Source organism: Pituophis catenifer, unplaced genomic scaffold (genome assembly GCF_029215685.1).
Source record: "Pituophis catenifer annectens isolate HBS135680 unplaced genomic scaffold, rPitCat1.0.hap2 SCAF_12, whole genome shotgun sequence".
In the NCBI taxonomy this organism is placed as follows: Eukaryota; Metazoa; Chordata; class Lepidosauria; order Squamata; family Colubridae; genus Pituophis; species Pituophis catenifer.
This window is the reverse complement of record NW_027256892.1, coordinates 24,655,318-24,672,249: the sequence shown is the minus strand read 5'-3', so window position 1 is coordinate 24,672,249 and position 16,932 is coordinate 24,655,318. Positions and strand designations below refer to the sequence as shown.

The 16,932-nt window shown below is 47.8% G+C and overlaps 1 protein-coding gene across 1 annotated transcript in view; it reads left to right on the top strand.

Annotated features, from left to right (window-relative positions):
* Positions 1-16,404, top strand: part of ABCG4 (ATP binding cassette subfamily G member 4) — a 27,737-nt gene extending 11,333 nt beyond the window's left edge. Inside the window, exons 2-14 of the mRNA XM_070952336.1 lie at positions 964-1,081; positions 2,068-2,200; positions 3,525-3,575; positions 4,876-5,021; positions 5,426-5,549; positions 5,769-5,883; positions 7,028-7,167; positions 7,652-7,750; positions 8,996-9,164; positions 9,990-10,090; positions 11,269-11,427; positions 14,132-14,250; positions 16,179-16,404. Coding sequence (XP_070808437.1) covers positions 964-1,081; positions 2,068-2,200; positions 3,525-3,575; positions 4,876-5,021; positions 5,426-5,549; positions 5,769-5,883; positions 7,028-7,167; positions 7,652-7,750; positions 8,996-9,164; positions 9,990-10,090; positions 11,269-11,427; positions 14,132-14,250; positions 16,179-16,404 — 1,700 coding nt within the window. The remainder of the gene's footprint in view (positions 1-963; positions 1,082-2,067; positions 2,201-3,524; positions 3,576-4,875; positions 5,022-5,425; positions 5,550-5,768; positions 5,884-7,027; positions 7,168-7,651; positions 7,751-8,995; positions 9,165-9,989; positions 10,091-11,268; positions 11,428-14,131; positions 14,251-16,178) is intronic.
* Positions 16,405-16,932: the final 528 nt, after the last annotated feature.

Genomic DNA, 16,932 nt, shown 5'->3' with positions numbered 1-16,932 from the left:
ATGTCCAACATCTTCTTAAGAACTTCCAGTGTTGGAGCATTTACAACTTGTGGAGGCAAGTTGTTCCACTGGTTAAATGTTCTCACTGTCAGGAAATTTCTCCTTAGTTCTAGGTTGCTTCTCTCCTTGATTAGATTCCACCCATTGCTTCTTGTCCTGCATTTATAACATCTTAGTTCCAATCTTTTTTTTTTTTTAATTTGATTTATATGCCGCCCTTCTCCGGAGACTCAGGGCGGCTTACAATGCGCTAAGCAATAGCCTTCATCCTTTTTGTATATTTATACAAAGTCAGCTTATTTCCCCCACAAACTGGGTCCTCAATTTACCTCCTTAGAAAGGATGGAAGGCTGAGTCAACCTTGAGCCTGGCAAGATTCGAACCTGCAGTAATTGCAGGCAGCTGGTCTTAATAACAGGGTACTTTAGACCACTGTATTACCAAGGCCCATAGGGATGATCTTATTCCCATAGGGATGATGTTCCACAGGGATGGAGCCACCACAGAGAAGGCCAGTGGTGAAATCCAATTTTTTTTTACTACCGGTTCTGTGGGCGTGGCTTGGTGGGCGTGGCATGGCTTGGTGGGCGTGGCTTCGTGGACGTGACAGGGGAAGGATACTGCAAAATCCCCATTCCCACCCCACTTGGGGCCAGGCAGAGGTGGCATTTGCCGGTTCTCCAAACTACTCAAAATTTCTGCTACCGGTTCTCCAGAACCTGTCAGAACCTGCTGGATTTCACCCCTGGAGAAGGCCCATCCGATGGACTTCCTTAAGAGAAGAGATCTATAACATTTTATTTTCAATTTTATTTCTGCAGGAATGATATTCGACAGGGAGAAGAAGGCCCTTCTTCTTAGTCCCACTAGCTGGCTGAAAGATACGATCAGTGAATGAAAAAGTCCATCGCCTTTGCTCACCGAGACCACTCGAGTACCTTTATCTCCCTATCTCTTTTCCAGGATACAAGACCTTGCTAAAATGCCTCTCTGGGAAATTTTGCCGTCGGGAACTGATTGGTATTATGGGACCTTCTGGAGCTGGGAAATCCACCTTGATGAACCTCTTGGCCGGATACCGGTGAGAAAAACGCTTCCTTTGTGTGGAAGCAGCTTGATTTTTCATGGGAAGATTTGGTCCTGTATCCTGACAAATGCCCAGATAACCTCCTTCAACATCTTCGGGTTGATTTAGGAAAATCCTTGGGTGCCTCAAGGGACACGGTGGCTCAGTGGCTAAGACGCTGAGCTTGTCGATCGAAAGGTCGGCAGTTCAGAGGTTCAAATCCCTAGTGCCGCGTAATGGGGTGAGCGCCCGTTACTTGTCCCAGCTTCTGCCAACCTAGCAGTTCAAAAGCACATAAAAAATGCAAGTAGAAAATAGGGACCACCTTTGGTGGGAAGGGAAGAGCGTTCTGTGAGCCTTTGGCGTTGAGTCATGCCGGCCACATGACCACGGAGACGTCTTCGGACAGCGCTGGCTCTTCGGCTTTGAAACAGAGATGAGCACCACCCCCTTGAGTCTTTACCTTTACCTTTACGTTGGGTGCCTCATTGCCCAGAATAACAGTGAAATAAACTGGAGAACTTCCCGACTCCAATTCTGAGTTTAAACCTTCCAGAAGTTAGTGGAGGAGGCGGAGACCCCTTATCTCCCTGCTCAGCATCCTCTCTCTGCTGGCCCCCACAAGCCTAAAAATAAATTCTAGCCAATGAAGAAGTGAGCAAAAAGTTTAGGCTCTCCTAAGAAAAAAAATCAGTGTTCAATCCCAGAATTCTCAGAAACGTCTGTGCCGGTTGTGGAAATCTGGGAGTTGAAGTCCATATAGCTGGAAATTGCCACTGTTAGGAAATCCAGCTTTAAATCCAAGGCAGTTAAGTTTCTAAGGCAGAGGTATCCAACCTTGGCAACGTGAAGACTTGTGGATGTCGACTTCCAGGATTGGCTGGCTGGGGAATTCCGGGAGTTGGGAGCCCACAAGCCTTAATGGTGCCAAGGTTGCACCCCATCAGGTCTAAGGAGCATCAGCTCTCCAACCTGCAGCTTTCTGTATTTCTTACTTTCAGGGAAACGGGCATGAAAGGCCAAATTCTTGTGAACGGACATCCAAGGGAGCTGCGTACTTTCCGTAAGATGTCGTGCTACATTATGCAGGACGACATGCTGATGCCTCATCTCACCGTGAGGGAAGCCATGATGGTGAGTGGAGGAAAGCTTGCAATCCTGGATCCTTGGTAGTACAGGGGTTTAAGGCACCCTGTTATTAAGCTGGTTATTAAGACCAGCTGCCTGCAATTACTGCAGGGTTCGAATCTCGCCAAGGCTCAAGGTCGACTCAGCCTTCCATCCTTTCTAAGGTAGGTAAATTGAGGACCCAGTTGTGGGGGCAATAAGCTGACTTTGTATAAATATACAAAAGGATGAAGGCTATTGCTTAGTGCATTGTAAGCCGCCCTGAGTCTTCGGAGAAGGGCGGCATATAAATCAAATTAAAAAAAAAAATTAAATCGTTGTTGTTGTTAGTTGTGAAGTTGTGTCCGACCCATCGCGACCCCATGGACAACATTTCTCCAAGCCTTCCTGTTCTCTGCCATCCTCTGGAGTCCATTGAAGCTCACGCTGACTGCTTCAGTGACTCCATCCAGCCACCTCCTTCTCTGCCGTCCCCTTCTTCTTTTGCCCTCAATCCTTCCCAGCATTAGGCTCTTCTCCAGTGAGTCCTTTCTTCCTTCTCATTAGGTGGCCAAAATATTTATTAAATATTTAATATTTATAGGAGCCTGGATAGCTCAGCAGACTAATGCATTGTAATTTAACTCCAGCTGTCTGCAATTAGTAAGTTCGAATCTCGCCAGGCTCAAGGTTGACTCAGCCTTCCATCCTTTCTAAGGTAGGTAAATTGAGGACCCAGTTTCTGGGGGCAATAAGCTGACTTTGTATAAAATATACAAAAGGATGAAGGCTATTGCTTAACGCATTGTAAGCCGCCCTGAGTCTCCGGAGAAGGGCGGCATATAAATCAAATTTAAAAAATAAAATAAAATAAATAAATAAATAGAGACCTTCAACTGATGGGAGAAATGGGATATCGTTAGGGGGCACCTCACCTCCGGAAAAAAAGGATGCTGAACCCAGGACTTTCCAAACCAGTTGCCCCAATAAGTCTAGAACAGGGGTCGGCAACCTTAAACCCTCAAAGAGCCACAAAGGTCCTAACAGGAAGCCCGGTTCCCCCATCATAGAGTCTCCTCCTAGAGTGGCATCCCTTTTCCTCTACCTGTCCTAACTGAAAGCCCTGTCAATTGTAGAGCTGACCAGAAAACCCGTCCTTTGCCATAGAGTCTCTTCCTGGTCCGCCATGCTTTTCCTCCCCATAACCGGAAGTTCCTCTCAAAATTGTGGCGGCGACAGGGAGCCGCAGCAGAGGGGTGAAAGAGCCACATGCGGCTCCAGAGCCGCAGGTTGCTGACCCCTGGCCTAGAAGCAAAGGAAAGAATGAGATCCTTTCTTTTTCTCCACTCAGGTTTCAGCCAACCTGAAGCTGAAGGAGAAGCAAGAAGTGAAGAAGAAGCTGGTAAGTTGGCATTCTCGGCTGTCTGTGAAAGCTCGAGAAGTGGAGGTGGGACATTCAGCCACGCAATGAAACTCTTTCTGGGTGGTTTGGATTCCTAGCAAGTGGACGGATGGATGTTCTCCCATCTCTTCAGCTTACTCATCTGAGAAGGGCTGTGTTGTGACCTAGGCCCAGGTAGTTATTACCAGACACAATCAGTCCTAAACAAACATATTTTATTAGAACAGCTGAGAATTACTTCATTCTCAGCTTAGTCCCAATTAATTCCAAAACAAGTCCTTCAGAAAAAGTCCTTTGGCCTTATCACAAACCTTTGTCTTCTTTGGCACTCTGCCAAAGGCTTTTCTTGGCAAAGCCCCAGGAAGTTCAGAAACAAGAGACACCGACAAGAAACAAATGTAGCAACGTTGCTTTCCTACAAAGAGCCCAAGAGCCTTTGCTGCTCTTTTAAGCCTTATGGGAGGGGCCAATCATCTCCTGGCCTTACTCCTGAGTCGTCCCTTTTGCTTTAGCTGCTCTTGCCTTCTGGCAGCTCTTCGCATGCGTGCACTAGGAACAGGCTCCTCCTGTACCTCTGCCTCTCTGCTATCTGCCTCTGGAGATTCCGGAGTCTGTGCATCGCTCCCAGATGGCCCTGGCCCCATCTCTGCCTCCGACGCAGAGCCCTCATCCGGGCCTTTCTTTGACTCCAGGACTGGCCCATTGTCCTCCCCAGCCTCCTCACTGTCCGACTCCGCTGCTAGCTCCGCAGGCTGCTGGTGGACCACAACAAGCTGTTTGCAGCTGACGCCTTGCTAAGTCAAGTCTAAGCTAAGACCATCGTTGACAAGCTTGGCTGTTCCCAAACTGGTAAACGTAGCATCTGGTCAGGAGGTCTTGGCAGAGTCTGGGGTCCCCCATGGCTTCCTGTCTAAGAGAGGGAATAAGGAAAGGCAAGAGGCTGAAATTGGAGTCACTCAGTAGATGTCCCAGTGGACTGAAGTTTGACCTGAATTGATCTACCTCTGTTGAGATGCCCTTCATGACACTATGTTTCTCAAATTTAGCATATTCAGGATGAGTGGACATCAGCTCTGAGAAGTCCACCAATCCAGTGGACCAGTGACTTTAAGATGGGTGGACTTCAGCTCCAGAAATCCACAAATCCATTGAACTGATGTCCTTAAGATGGATGGATTTCCTCATGCTGGCTGAGGAATTCTGGGAGTTGAAGTCCACAGTTCTTAAAGTTACTGAGAAGCATTGGCCTAAAGGATGGGTCATGGCCCATTTCTCATGGGAATTCTTTTCTTGCAATCAGGTGAACGAGATCTTGACTGCCTTGGGACTCCTGGAGTGTGCCCACACCCGAACCTCCATGCTCTCTGGAGGACAATGCAAGCGACTTGCCATCGCCCTTGAGTTGGTCAACAATCCTCCAGTCATGTTTTTTGACGAGCCCACGAGGTAAGCGACAGACCCCCACCTCTGGTCCCTGCCTACATCTAGAGGACTGTGACCCCATCCTCTCGTTCCTAAGCCTTGTTTGATCTTGCAGAACATTGGTGAGAATCCTCCAAGAAGTTGGTGGGATGTTGAGGCAGGATCAGACCAACGAGTAGAGAAGAACTTGTAGAAGAAATCAAGAATGCTTTGGGTTCAGTGCCAGAATCGAAAGCTTTTTTTATTATTATTATTAAAATCCCATTTTCCCAAGACAGAGGAAAAAGAAGAATGACTGTTATAGAAATGCACAATGGAAACACAAAGTGCAATTGTGCCACAGGTCTAGAATTCCACCCCCCACCCCAACTCTGTCCTTGTGCCCATTGCCCACAGCTGCTTTGTCCCCTCTTTCTCTGCCTCTCCAGCGGACTGGATAGCACGTCCTGCTACCAAGTGGTCTCCCTCCTGAAATCCTTGGCCCAAGGGGGCCGCACCATCATCTGCACCATCCACCAGCCCAGCGCTAAGCTCTTTGAAAAGTTTGACAAGGTGAGGCCTTCCGCGAGACTCCCAGGAGCCAACTTTCTCAATCGAGCAGTGAGGGAATGTCACGATGGTGCCCGGATGGCGGGAGGATGCCTGTAGGGCTCAGAATCTGTGGGACAGGAGTTCACCATTTTAGAACTCTTTGATTTGAGGATCCCGGGTGACACATCTCTTATTGCACTCAGTACTTGCACTTTCTCCTCCCTTCTTCTTTCTGTCCAGCTCTACATCCTCAGCCAAGGTCAGTGTATCTTCAAGGGAGCTGTGTCCAACCTCATCCCGTATCTAAAAGGGCTTGGCTTGCATTGCCCCACCTACCATAACCCAGCTGATTTCAGTAAGTCACGTTGGCCACAGATGGCTTTTGCACCTACCAGAGTTAAGCGAGGCATGGCATGGGTCCTTTCTTAGGATCCCGTAGTACAGGGGTGAAATCCAGCAGGTTCTGACAGGTTCTGGAGAACCGGCTGCGGAAATTTTGAGCAGTTCAGAGAACCGGTAGCGGAAATTTTGAGTAGTTTGGAGAACCGGCAAATGCCACCACTGGCTGGGCCCCAGAGTGGGGTGGGAATGGGGATTTTGCAGTATCCTTCCCCTGGAGTGGGGTGGGAATGGGGATTTTGCAGTTTTCCTTCCCCTGCCATGCCCACCAAGCCACACTCACCAAGCCACACCATGCCCACAGAACTGGTAGTAAAAAATTTTGGATTTCACCATTGCCATAGTAGTAGATCAGGCCCTTGCTCCATCTGATCCAGACAGGGATAGATCTCTCTAGGGTTTCAGGCAGATGTTCACCCAGCTTATCTGGACATGCTGAGTACTTTATTTGAGGATCTCCTGAACATCTGGCCATTTAGTGATGGCTTGATCTGAAGTCGTCAACCAAATGAGAATTGAGGGGGGTAGATCTAAGAATCAGGAATTTCTTGATGGGTTCCCTATTAGGACCACCTGAGTGATCCTTGATAGACAACATGATACAATATGGGATTAGGAAGCCCTTTTGATCCAACCCATCAGAGTTCCTCTTGCATGATGAGGAACGTATTCTGATTATCTGGGTCAACTTTGATTCTCAAACTTCTAATCAACGATTGGGTCAACAGGGGCATTCTGGGAATTTGTCCACTTCTGGAAAGTCACCAGAGAAGGCTAACGTTGGCATCCCTTTCTTAGGACCTTCCATTCGATGATGTCTTGCAATGGGGAATTAAACCTCCCTATGGGGAATATAGGCCCAATACCGAAGCAACTGCTCAGAAACTCAGGGTTCAAAATTGGCCATCCCCATCTTACGTTGGTTCTGATGATCCCCGAGCCTCTGCAGTTGTGCTGTTCGCTAGGATCCTGAACTGGAACGCTAAACCTTATCGCTGATTCATGAAAATGATTCTTAGCATGGGAAGGGTGAGGAGAGACGAGCGTCTCTTGGCAGAGGCATGACTCCTAGCTGCCTCCCTCTGTCTTCCCCATTGCAGTCATTGAGGTGGCCTCGGGGGAGTATGGCGATCTCAACCCACTCCTCTTCCAAGCCGTCCAGAATGGGCTGTGCACCATGGAGGAGGAGAAGAGCAGTCCAGAGAAGATGGATTCTTTGGTGCCAGAACCCTGCGTGGCAGTGAGTGGTCTACGGGGGTCGGTGGGTGGGTGGGTGGGTGGGGGGAGGTTCTTTGACAGCTGGAGCCCCCAAGACGTCAGGACCATGTTAGGTTAGGCAAGGGCAGTTTTGCTGGTTCCAAGGTGATTTTGCTTCCATTCGGCCTCTCATTTTTTTACCAGTTGAAATGCACCGTCTTGTGCATTGTTTGGAAAAGGTGGCATAAACCAGGGGTCCATGGACCAGCACCCGTCTGTGGCATGCCAGAAACCAGGCCATGCCAACGAAGCAAAGCCCCATCCACGGGATGCAGGCAGCATGTGAAAACATGCCCTTTCCAGTTCATGGAAAAACCATGGGACCCAAAGCCGCCTTTGGAGATCGCTAGAATTGTTGGAGATTTTATTAACCTCCAATTTCTCTCTTTCTCTCTCTCTTTCTCTCACTCTTTTTCTCTTTCCCTCTCTCTCTCTCTCTCTCTCTCTTCTCCTTTGCTCAGCCCCAGGATTTGGATCATATCGAGAGTCACACATTTGCTACTAGTACCCTGACTCAATTTTGCATCCTTTTCCAGAGGAGTTATATTTCCATCCTAAGAGACACGGTAAGGGTCAGGGAAGAAGAAACTAAATATAGGAGGGAGGGAGGGAGGAAGATTAGAGGGAGGGAAGGAAGGAAGGACAAGCAGAGGAAGGGAGGAAAGAAAGAGTAGAAGGAAGGCAGTCAGAGAAGGAAGGAGGGGAGGGAGAGAGGGAGGAAGGAAGGAAGGAAGGAAGGAGTAGAAGGAATGCAGAGAAGGAAGGAGGGAAGGAAGGGAGGAAAGACGGAAGGAAGGAAGGAAGGCAGAGAAAGAAGGAGGGAAGGGAGGGAGGAAGGAAGGAAGGAAGAAGTAGAAGGAAGGCAGAGAAGGAAGGAGGGAAGGGAGGGAGGGAGGAAAGAAGGAAGGAAGGCAGTCAGAGAAGGAGGGAAGGGAGGGAGGAAAGAAGGAAGGAAGGAGTAGAAGGAAGGAGAGAAGGAAGGGAGGAAGGAAGGAAGGCAGTCAGAAGGAAGGAGGAAAGGAAGGAAAGAAAGAAGGGAGGAAGGAAGGAAGGAAGGAAGGAAGAAAGGAAGAAAGAAAGAAAGAAAGAAAGAAAGAAAGAAAGAAAGAAAGAAAGAAAGAAAGGGAGGCATGCTTTTAAAAGCCTCTGATGATCCCAACTGAGCCGCATGATCATCAGAGGCTTTCGTTTTTACTTTTAAAAGCATTTTTTTGGCCGAAGAGGTTGTAGAAAAAATGCTTTTATTGGGGGAGCAGGGATTTTTGCTACCGGTTCTCCGAACCACCATCGCTACCGGATCGGGCGATCTGGTCCGAACCGGGAGCATTTCACCCCTGAATCAGGGTGTATAATGTATAATACTACAGAGCCTGTAGTACAGTGGACTAAAGCACTGTTATTAACAGATTAACATCCGCTGCTTGCAATTACTGCAAGTTCAAATCTCGCCAGGCTCAAGGTTGACTCAGCCTTCCATCCTTTCTAAGGTAGGTAAATTGAGGACCCAGTTTGTGGGGGCAATAAGCTGACTTTGTATAAAATATACAAAAGGATGAAGGCTATTGCTTAACGCATTGTAAGCCACCCTGAGTCTCCGGAGAAGGGCGGCATATAAATTAAAGCAAAAAAAAAAAAAAAAAAAGGATTGGATACAGCCAGTACACTGTCATTGCAAAACTGGAAACGTGATGTATTATAAAGAAAAATGTACAATAAAAATATTTTTTAAAAAAAAAAAAAAAGAGATGAAAGTATCTTTTGCAGGAAAATTCTTCCCCGGCTTTTCTTATGGGTCTTCTTGTCCTGCGCAGCTCCTCACTCATCTGAGGTTCATGTCCCACATCTTCACGGGGGTGTTGATCGGCCTGCTCTACCTACACATCGGCAACGATGCCACCAAAGTCTTCAACAACACCGGCTTCCTCTTCTTCTCCATGCTGTTCCTCATGTTTGCTGCTCTGATGCCCACCATTCTGACGTGTGAGTTGTTCAGGGGCGGGGTGTCTCTGTTCTGTCCCCCTTCCCCACACAGGCAAACGTAATACCAAGCACGCCTGCCAATATTTTATTAGGTAAACAGGTTAGAATTCCTGGCAGACCAAGGTTTTGGCAGCAAACTGCCGAATGCCTGCCAAGACCGTTTTCACTCCCATAAAGCAGAAGAGGATTTATCTTCAGTCTCTTCCAGGAGCAACAAATTATCCACGAGATAAGAGTTTAGTCAATGTTCAGCCCAAAATATATCCAAGCCGAATTTCAGAGATCACGATGTGACTTTCAGGGTTTAACTTTGTCCGTCACAAACCCTGAAGAGCAATCCCACCCACTTTTATTCCTGGTGGGGTGTGGTTCCGTGACTCAGCTCAATTTCTGGCCCGCCCACGCCTCTTCCGTTGCTGCGCACGCTTCTCCCTCCGACGCTGCCTGGGATCAAGCCAGGATTCATCATCCTCGCTCCCTATCAATTGGTGCTCCGATATGCCTTCCTCCTGGCACATCCCAGGCTGTTCCTCCTGGCCTTCGGATGGAACCTGAGGCATTGCCAGGGAGGAGGGTCCTGGAGAGGGAGGCCTTGTCAGTTCCTCCCCATCACCTTCTGAGTCCTCTTCCTCCGTTAGGACAGGCTCGGGAGTCGGGGTCACAACATTATCAGAATATTCAGCTCTGGGGCTTAGATTGTTTGAGATGAGTACTCCTAGGTCCTTGACAGATATGCTGTTCTTTTCAACTCACCCCCCTCTCTCTCCCTCTCCTTCCCACCCTCCTTCTCTCTCTCTCTCTGTCTCTTTCTTCCTCTCTTTGCAGTCCCTTTGGAGATGTCTGTCTTCCTGCGAGAACATCTCAACTACTGGTACAGTCTAAAGGCCTACTTTCTGGCCAAAACTGTAGCAGATATTCCTTTTCAGGTGAGCACTTCATCCTCCTGACCTCCTACTTCTGCCATCGGGAGGGGTCCACTGCTTTTTACAGCGTGATAGAAAGCCGAGGTTCAACAGGTGCAGCTGAACATAGAGGCAGTCCTTGACTTATAATCACAATTGGGACCGGCGGCACTTCCATCGCTAAGCGATGCGTTTGTTAAATCAGCCCTGATTTTATGACCTTTCCTTGCCATAGTCATTAAGCAAATCTGGCTTTCTCCCACCCCCACCCTCTCTGCTTATCAGAAGCCCCCTGGGAAGGTCACCAATGGCCATCACAAGACCCCGGGGTGATACAACTTCATCAATACATGCCAAGTATCTGAATTTTGATCATGTGACTGGAGGACACTGGGATGGTCATGAGAAGGCTGGCCAAAAGTCCTTTCTTTCAGTGCTGTTATAACTTTGGCTATTAAACAAATGGTCATACGTCGAGGACTACCGTATTTTGGGGGGGGTGTAAGATGCATCTACCTGCCTCTGCCTCAAAAACAAACCTGCCTCTGCCTCCCAGCAATTTGCCTCCTTGCCGCAAACAGCCCGTTTCAGCTTCAGCACAGCCTGATTACCACAAGCAGCTGATGGTTGGTTGGATCGGCCTCCTGAACATCAGCTGTTTCAGGTTGCAGGGATTGCCATAAGCCTATTGCTGCCTCCGTGGGCTCCATTTTCCTCCGGTTCCAGATGGCGGGGACTGGAATGGGCAGAAAATGGGGCGCGCAGCAGCTAAAAACGGGGTGTGCGGAGGCCGAAAATGGGCCATGCGGAGGTGGCATTAGGCAATGGCAATCCCTGCAGCCTGAAACAGCTGATGGTCGGGAGGCTGATCCAACCGACAATCAGCTGCTTGTGCTAATCAGGTTGTGCTGATTAGGGTCAGTCTGTTTGCTGTAAGGAGGCAAATTACTGGGAGGCAGACGCCAAAGGGTGGGGCAAGGGGGGGGCTACATTCGGTGTTTAAGACACACCCAAATTTTCACCCTCTTTTAGGTGGGGAAAAAGTGTGCCTTATACTCCGAAAAATACAGTATCTGTGGTGGTAGAGCCAAGGTTTGGTTGCTTCCATTGGTGGAGGACGCTGACCTCCCCTTAACTGAAAGCCATTTCAACCAACTACTTCAACCAGATCCTTGTTCATTGGTCCCCCATTTCTTCTACAGATCATCTGTCCCATCACCTACTGTAGCATTGTCTACTGGATGACTGGGCAGCCCCCCGAAGCCATCCGCTTCCTGCTCTTCTCAGCGTTGGCCACCTGCACCGCCTTGGTGGCCCAATCTGTGGGTCTCTTAATCGGAGCAGCCTCCAGCTCCCCACAAGTGAGTCTATATAGCAACATGGCCCAGAGTGGTACAGGAGCCCCTCCTGATGGAGAGGGGACCTCAAATTGTCACCCCAAGTCTAACATGATCGTCCCTGAAAAGGAATTAAGGATCAAAAAAGAGGGAGCCGAGTTGTAAGATCTAATCAAGGTCCTTCTTTAACAAGTATTTTTTAAAGCGAGCGGCTTCACACATATCACACACAGACATACACACAAACACACTCTTTTGAGTTAGAAGACCATGTCAAGGAGTTGTTGTGGCCCGCCGGTGGCAGAGTCAGACAGTGAGGAGGTTGGGGAGGAACCTGGGCCAGTCCTGGGAGCTGGAGAAAGCTCGGACGAGGGCTCTGGGTCGGAGGCAGAGGGGGAGATAGACAGCAGTGAGGTAGAGGAAAAGCTGGAGCCCGTTCCCAGTGTGTGCATGTGCAGAGCTGCCAGAGGACAAGAACAACTCAGAAAGCAAGGTCGACTTGGAAGTAAAGCCACACCTTGGAGACGATTGACCCCTCCCATAGGAAACAAAAGAGGAGTGACCGGGGAGGGGCCTTTTGCAGGAAACAATTCGGTCGGTCGGTAGTTTCAAGAATGGAAAGTTCTGTTCGCGACTCTAAGAGACTCTGTGCCAAGTTTTGCCTTACTCTGCATTTGGAAACAAGTTATGTGGCAGCTTGCCAAGCGAGATAAGGTCTGTGTTGATAAATATGCCTCTGAAAGACTGTTTGGACAGGCCTTGCTGACTGCGAATGAAAGGAATTCACAGTCGTGTAAATAGAAGAGGTTTTGCCGGGGACCAATTCCTACGTCCTGTTTTTTAAGGGCGCCTAGGTGTCTTCTCACCTCTCAAAAGGCATTTGGGTCATTTCAGTCATGGAGACAGGCCCAAATCTGAAAATTTGTGGGGAGAGGAATAAATACGAACGCGCCAAGAGGTTCCGAATTCGCTATGGTTGGTCTTGGATTACAAAAATCAGCTTCCTTCACTATTTGTTCCTCAACGTTTCTCCGTAATCCTTCCAAGATCGTCTCTGTTTGGGTTGATGAAAAACACCCAGGTCCAAAACCAGGATCTTCCGAAGATGCAAAATTTTAAAAAAATGATGTAAGGGATGTAATCGTACAATTAATTAGACCAGGTGTCAGCAACCTGCGGCTCCGGAGCTGCATGCGGCTCTTTGGGCCCTCTGCTATGGCTCCCTGTGGGGTGATCCCATCACTGGCTGGCCCCGCCCCTCTCTCTCCCCTCCCAGTCACTCCTTGCCTGGCCTGAGAAAGTAAGGGTGATGGCGGGGGATGGAGAAGCGGCCAGGGCAGAGACAGAGAGATACAGAGAGAGGGGTAGAGAGAGGGAGAGAGAGATAGAAAGATACAGAGAGAGAGGGAGAGAGAGAGAGAGACATAGAAAGATACAGAGAGAGAGGGAGAGAGAGAGAGACATAGAGAGATACAGAGAGAGAGGGAGAGAGAGAGACAGAGAGATACAGAGAGAGAGGGAGAGAGAGAGAGAGACATAGATACAGAGAGAGAGGGAGAGAGAGAGACATAGAGAGATACAGAGAGAGAGGGAGAGAGAGAGACATAGAGAGATACAGAGAGAGAGGGAGAGAGAGAGAGAGACATAGATACAGAGAGAGAGGAAGAGAGAGGGAGAGAGAGATAGAAAGATACAGAGAGAGAGGGAGAGAGAGAGAGACATAGAGAGATACAGAGAGAGAGGGAGAGAGAGAGACATAGAAAGATACAGAGAGAGAGGGGGAGAGAGAGAGACATAGAGAGATACAGAGAGAGAGGGAGAGAGAGAGACATAGAGAGATACAGAGAGAGAGGGAGAGAGAGAGAGACATAGAGAGATACAGAGAGAGAGAGAGAGAGAGAGATAGAAAGATACAGAGAGAGAGGGAGAGAGAGAGACATAGAGAGATACAGAGAGAGAGGGAGAGAGAGAGACATAGAGAGATACAGAGAGAGAGGGAGAGAGAGAGAGAGACATAGATACAGAGAGAGAGGGAGAGAGAGAGAGAGACAGAGAGAGAGAGATACAGAGAGAGAGGGAGAGAGAGAGAGACATAGAGAGATACAGAGAGAGGGGGAGAGTGAGAGAGACATAGATACAGAGAGAGAGGGAGAGAGAGAGAGAGACAGAGAGAGAGAGATACAGAGAGAGAGGGAGAGAGAGAGAGACAGAGAGCGATACAGAGAGAGGGGGGAGAGGGAGGGGGAGAGAGATGTCAAAAGGGTTTTGTGGTTCCTGGTGTTTTTTAACAACTGGTTCTCTGTCCTAATGACCGGCTGGGTAGGCGTGGCTAAGGGGTGTCATGTGACTGGTGGAAGTGAGTGAAATCGAGTTGGCCACGCCCACTCAGGTTTTGTGGCTCCCGGTGTTTTCTTTTCTGTGGGAAACGGGTCCAAATGGCTCTTTGAGTATATTTAAGGTTGTGACCCCTGAATTAGACAAATCGCAGTCCTGGAACGCAGAACTAAGGAGATAAAAACAGAGGCATCTACTTAAAACCTGCTTTCCACACCTGGTCTCTTGGGACAAAGAGGACCACAAGGCCTACCTGGCTTGGGATGGTGGGGGACCCCAATCTGTGGGAGGCTGGTTTACATATCCAGATTGGAAATCCTGAGTTTTCAGCCTCCACCTTGGTCCCCTTCCAACCATCTTACATGTCTCTTATCTCCCACCATGTTCCTCCCAGGTGGCTACTTTCGTGGGTCCTGTTTCAGCCATCCCAGTCCTTCTCCTTTCTGGCTTCTTTGTCAGTTTCAAGACCATCCCTACCTACCTTCGGTGGAGTACTTACGTCTCCTATGTGAGGTAAGGGGCTTTGCTAAAGAAAAGCACCTCCATCTCTGGAGCCTCCTGAAATGGGCTCCCTTCAGCTCAGGTTGAGGTCCAGACAGCTTCAGTCATAGACATCCAGCAGAAGCCATGATGATGATGATGACGATGACGACACATCATTGTCTCGTGATCATGCAAATCACATGGCTTTTGTAATCTGGAGGCTACAGTTGTTCTTCAGCCCATCATGGAAAAGAAAACAGAATTTCTCCTGCTGTCAGCAAATGCTGTCTGTCTGTCTGTCTTCTCTCTCTCTCTTTCTCTCTCTTGTATCTAGATATCTACCATATCTACCATATCCGTCTATCTATCTGTCTATCTATCTATCTATCTATCTATCTATCTATCTATCTATCCATCCATCCATCTATCCATTCATCTATCCATCATCTATCTATCTATCTATCTATCTATCTATCTATCTATCTATCCATCATCTATCTATCTATCTATCTATCCAACTATCTATCCATCTTCTATCTATCTATCTATCTATCTATCTATCTATCTATTTATCTATCCAACTATCTACCCATCTTCTATCTATCTATCTATCTATCTATCTATCTATCTATCTATCCATCTTCTATCTATCTATCTATCTATCTATCTATCTATCTATCTATCTATCCATCATCTATCTATCTATCTATCTATCTATCCAACTATCTATCCATCATCTATCTATCTATCTATCTATCTATCTATCTATCTATCTATCCAACTATCTATCCATCTTCTGTCTATCTATCTATCTTTCTATCCAACTATCTATCCAACTATCTATCCATCTTCTATCTATCTATCTATCTATCTATCTATCTATCTATCTATCCATCCATCCATCCATGCATCTATCCATCTTCATCCATCCATCCATCTAGTTGACTACTGCAACACTGCAACGCTCTCTACATGGGGCTCCCCTTGAAGAGCACCCGGAGGCTCCAACTGGTCCAGAATGCGGCTGCGCGGGTAGTCACGGGAGCCGCATGGCGCTCCCATACAACACCTCTCCTGCGTGAGCTGCACTGGCTCCCGGTGGTCTTCCGGGTGCGCTTCAAGGTGTTGGTTATCACCTTTAAATCGCTCCATGGCATAGGACCTAGCTATCTTTGAGACCGCCTGCTGCTACCGACGGCCTCCCATCAACCGGTGCGCTCCCACAGAGAGGGCCTCCTCAGTGTGCTATCAGCCAAACAATGTAGGCTGGTGACCCCTGGGGGGGGGCTTCTCTGTGTGGGCACCCACTCTCTGGAATCAGCTCCCCCCAGAGATAAGGAGAATCCAAGACCTCGTTGCCTTCCGCCGTGCCCTTAAAACCTTCTTTTTCCAGCAAGCCGGGCTGGCCTAACACTTTTTAAAATGTTTTTAATTGTTTGTTATTGTTTTTAATCATGGGGCCAAATTTATATATATATTTTTAATTGTATTTTAATGTTTGTAGTTTATGTTTTTACTTGGCTGTTCACCGCCCTGAGTCCTCAGGGAGAAGGACGGGATACAAATTTAACAATAAATAAATAAATAAATAAATAAATAAATAAATAAATAAATAAATAAATAAATAAATAAATAAATAAATAAATAAATCTATCCATCTTCTATCTATCCATCCATCCATCCATCCATCCATCCATCCATCCATCCATCTATCTATCCATCCATCCATCCATCCATCTATCTATCCATCTTCATCCATCTATCCATCATCTATCTATCTATCTATCTATCTATCTATCTATCTATCTATCTATCTATCTATCTATCTATCTATCTATCATCTCTCCTTCCCCCTACCTCTGTCATACTGAATTATGCTAGATGCCAGTCCATTTGTTGAAGGACCCTTCCATTTATCCTGTAGCTCCATTTCCACTCTCTCCTTTGCTCTGGCTCAGGTATGGCTTTGAAGGCATCATCCTCACCATCTACTCCATGGACCGTGGAAATCTGGACTGCACAGAGATGGATTGCCCCTTCCAGGATCCAGCCAAGATCTTGAAGGAGTTGGATGTGGAAGAAGCCAAACTGTACCTCGACTTTGCCATCTTAGGTGTTTTCTTTTTCATCATCCGCCTTCTGGCTTACCTCACCCTCAAGTACAAGGTGAAGGCGGAAAGATAAGAAGGGACAAGGACCCAGATCCTGATGCTGTGGGACAAACACAGCCAGCCCTCATGCCCCCAATGGAACCTCTGCAGGCTACAGGTCAAAGGGGGAGATGTTGGCGAGCTGGTGACCATCAACAACTTGGCCAAAGACTGATGGAATATCTCAGAACTGTTTTAACCTAAATTCTTCGTGACAAATAAGGCTTCCTTCCTTCCTTCCTTCCTTCCTTCCTTCCTTCCTTCCTTCCTTCCTTCCTTCCTTCCTATTACTTTCCTTCCTCTCCTCCCTCTCCTTCCCATTTTCCTTCCTTCCTTCCTCTCCTCCCTCTCCTTCCCATTTTCCTTTTTCCTTCCTTCCTCCCTCCCTCCCTCCCTCCCTCCCCTTGTATCTCTTCCTCCCTCCCTCCCTCCTTCCTTCCTTCCTCTCCTTTCTATTTCCTTCCTCTCCTTTCCATTTTCCTTTCCTTTCCTTTCCTTTCCTTTCCTTTCCTTTCCTCTCCTCTTCCTCTTCCTCTTCCTCTTCCTCTTCCTTTCCTCCCTC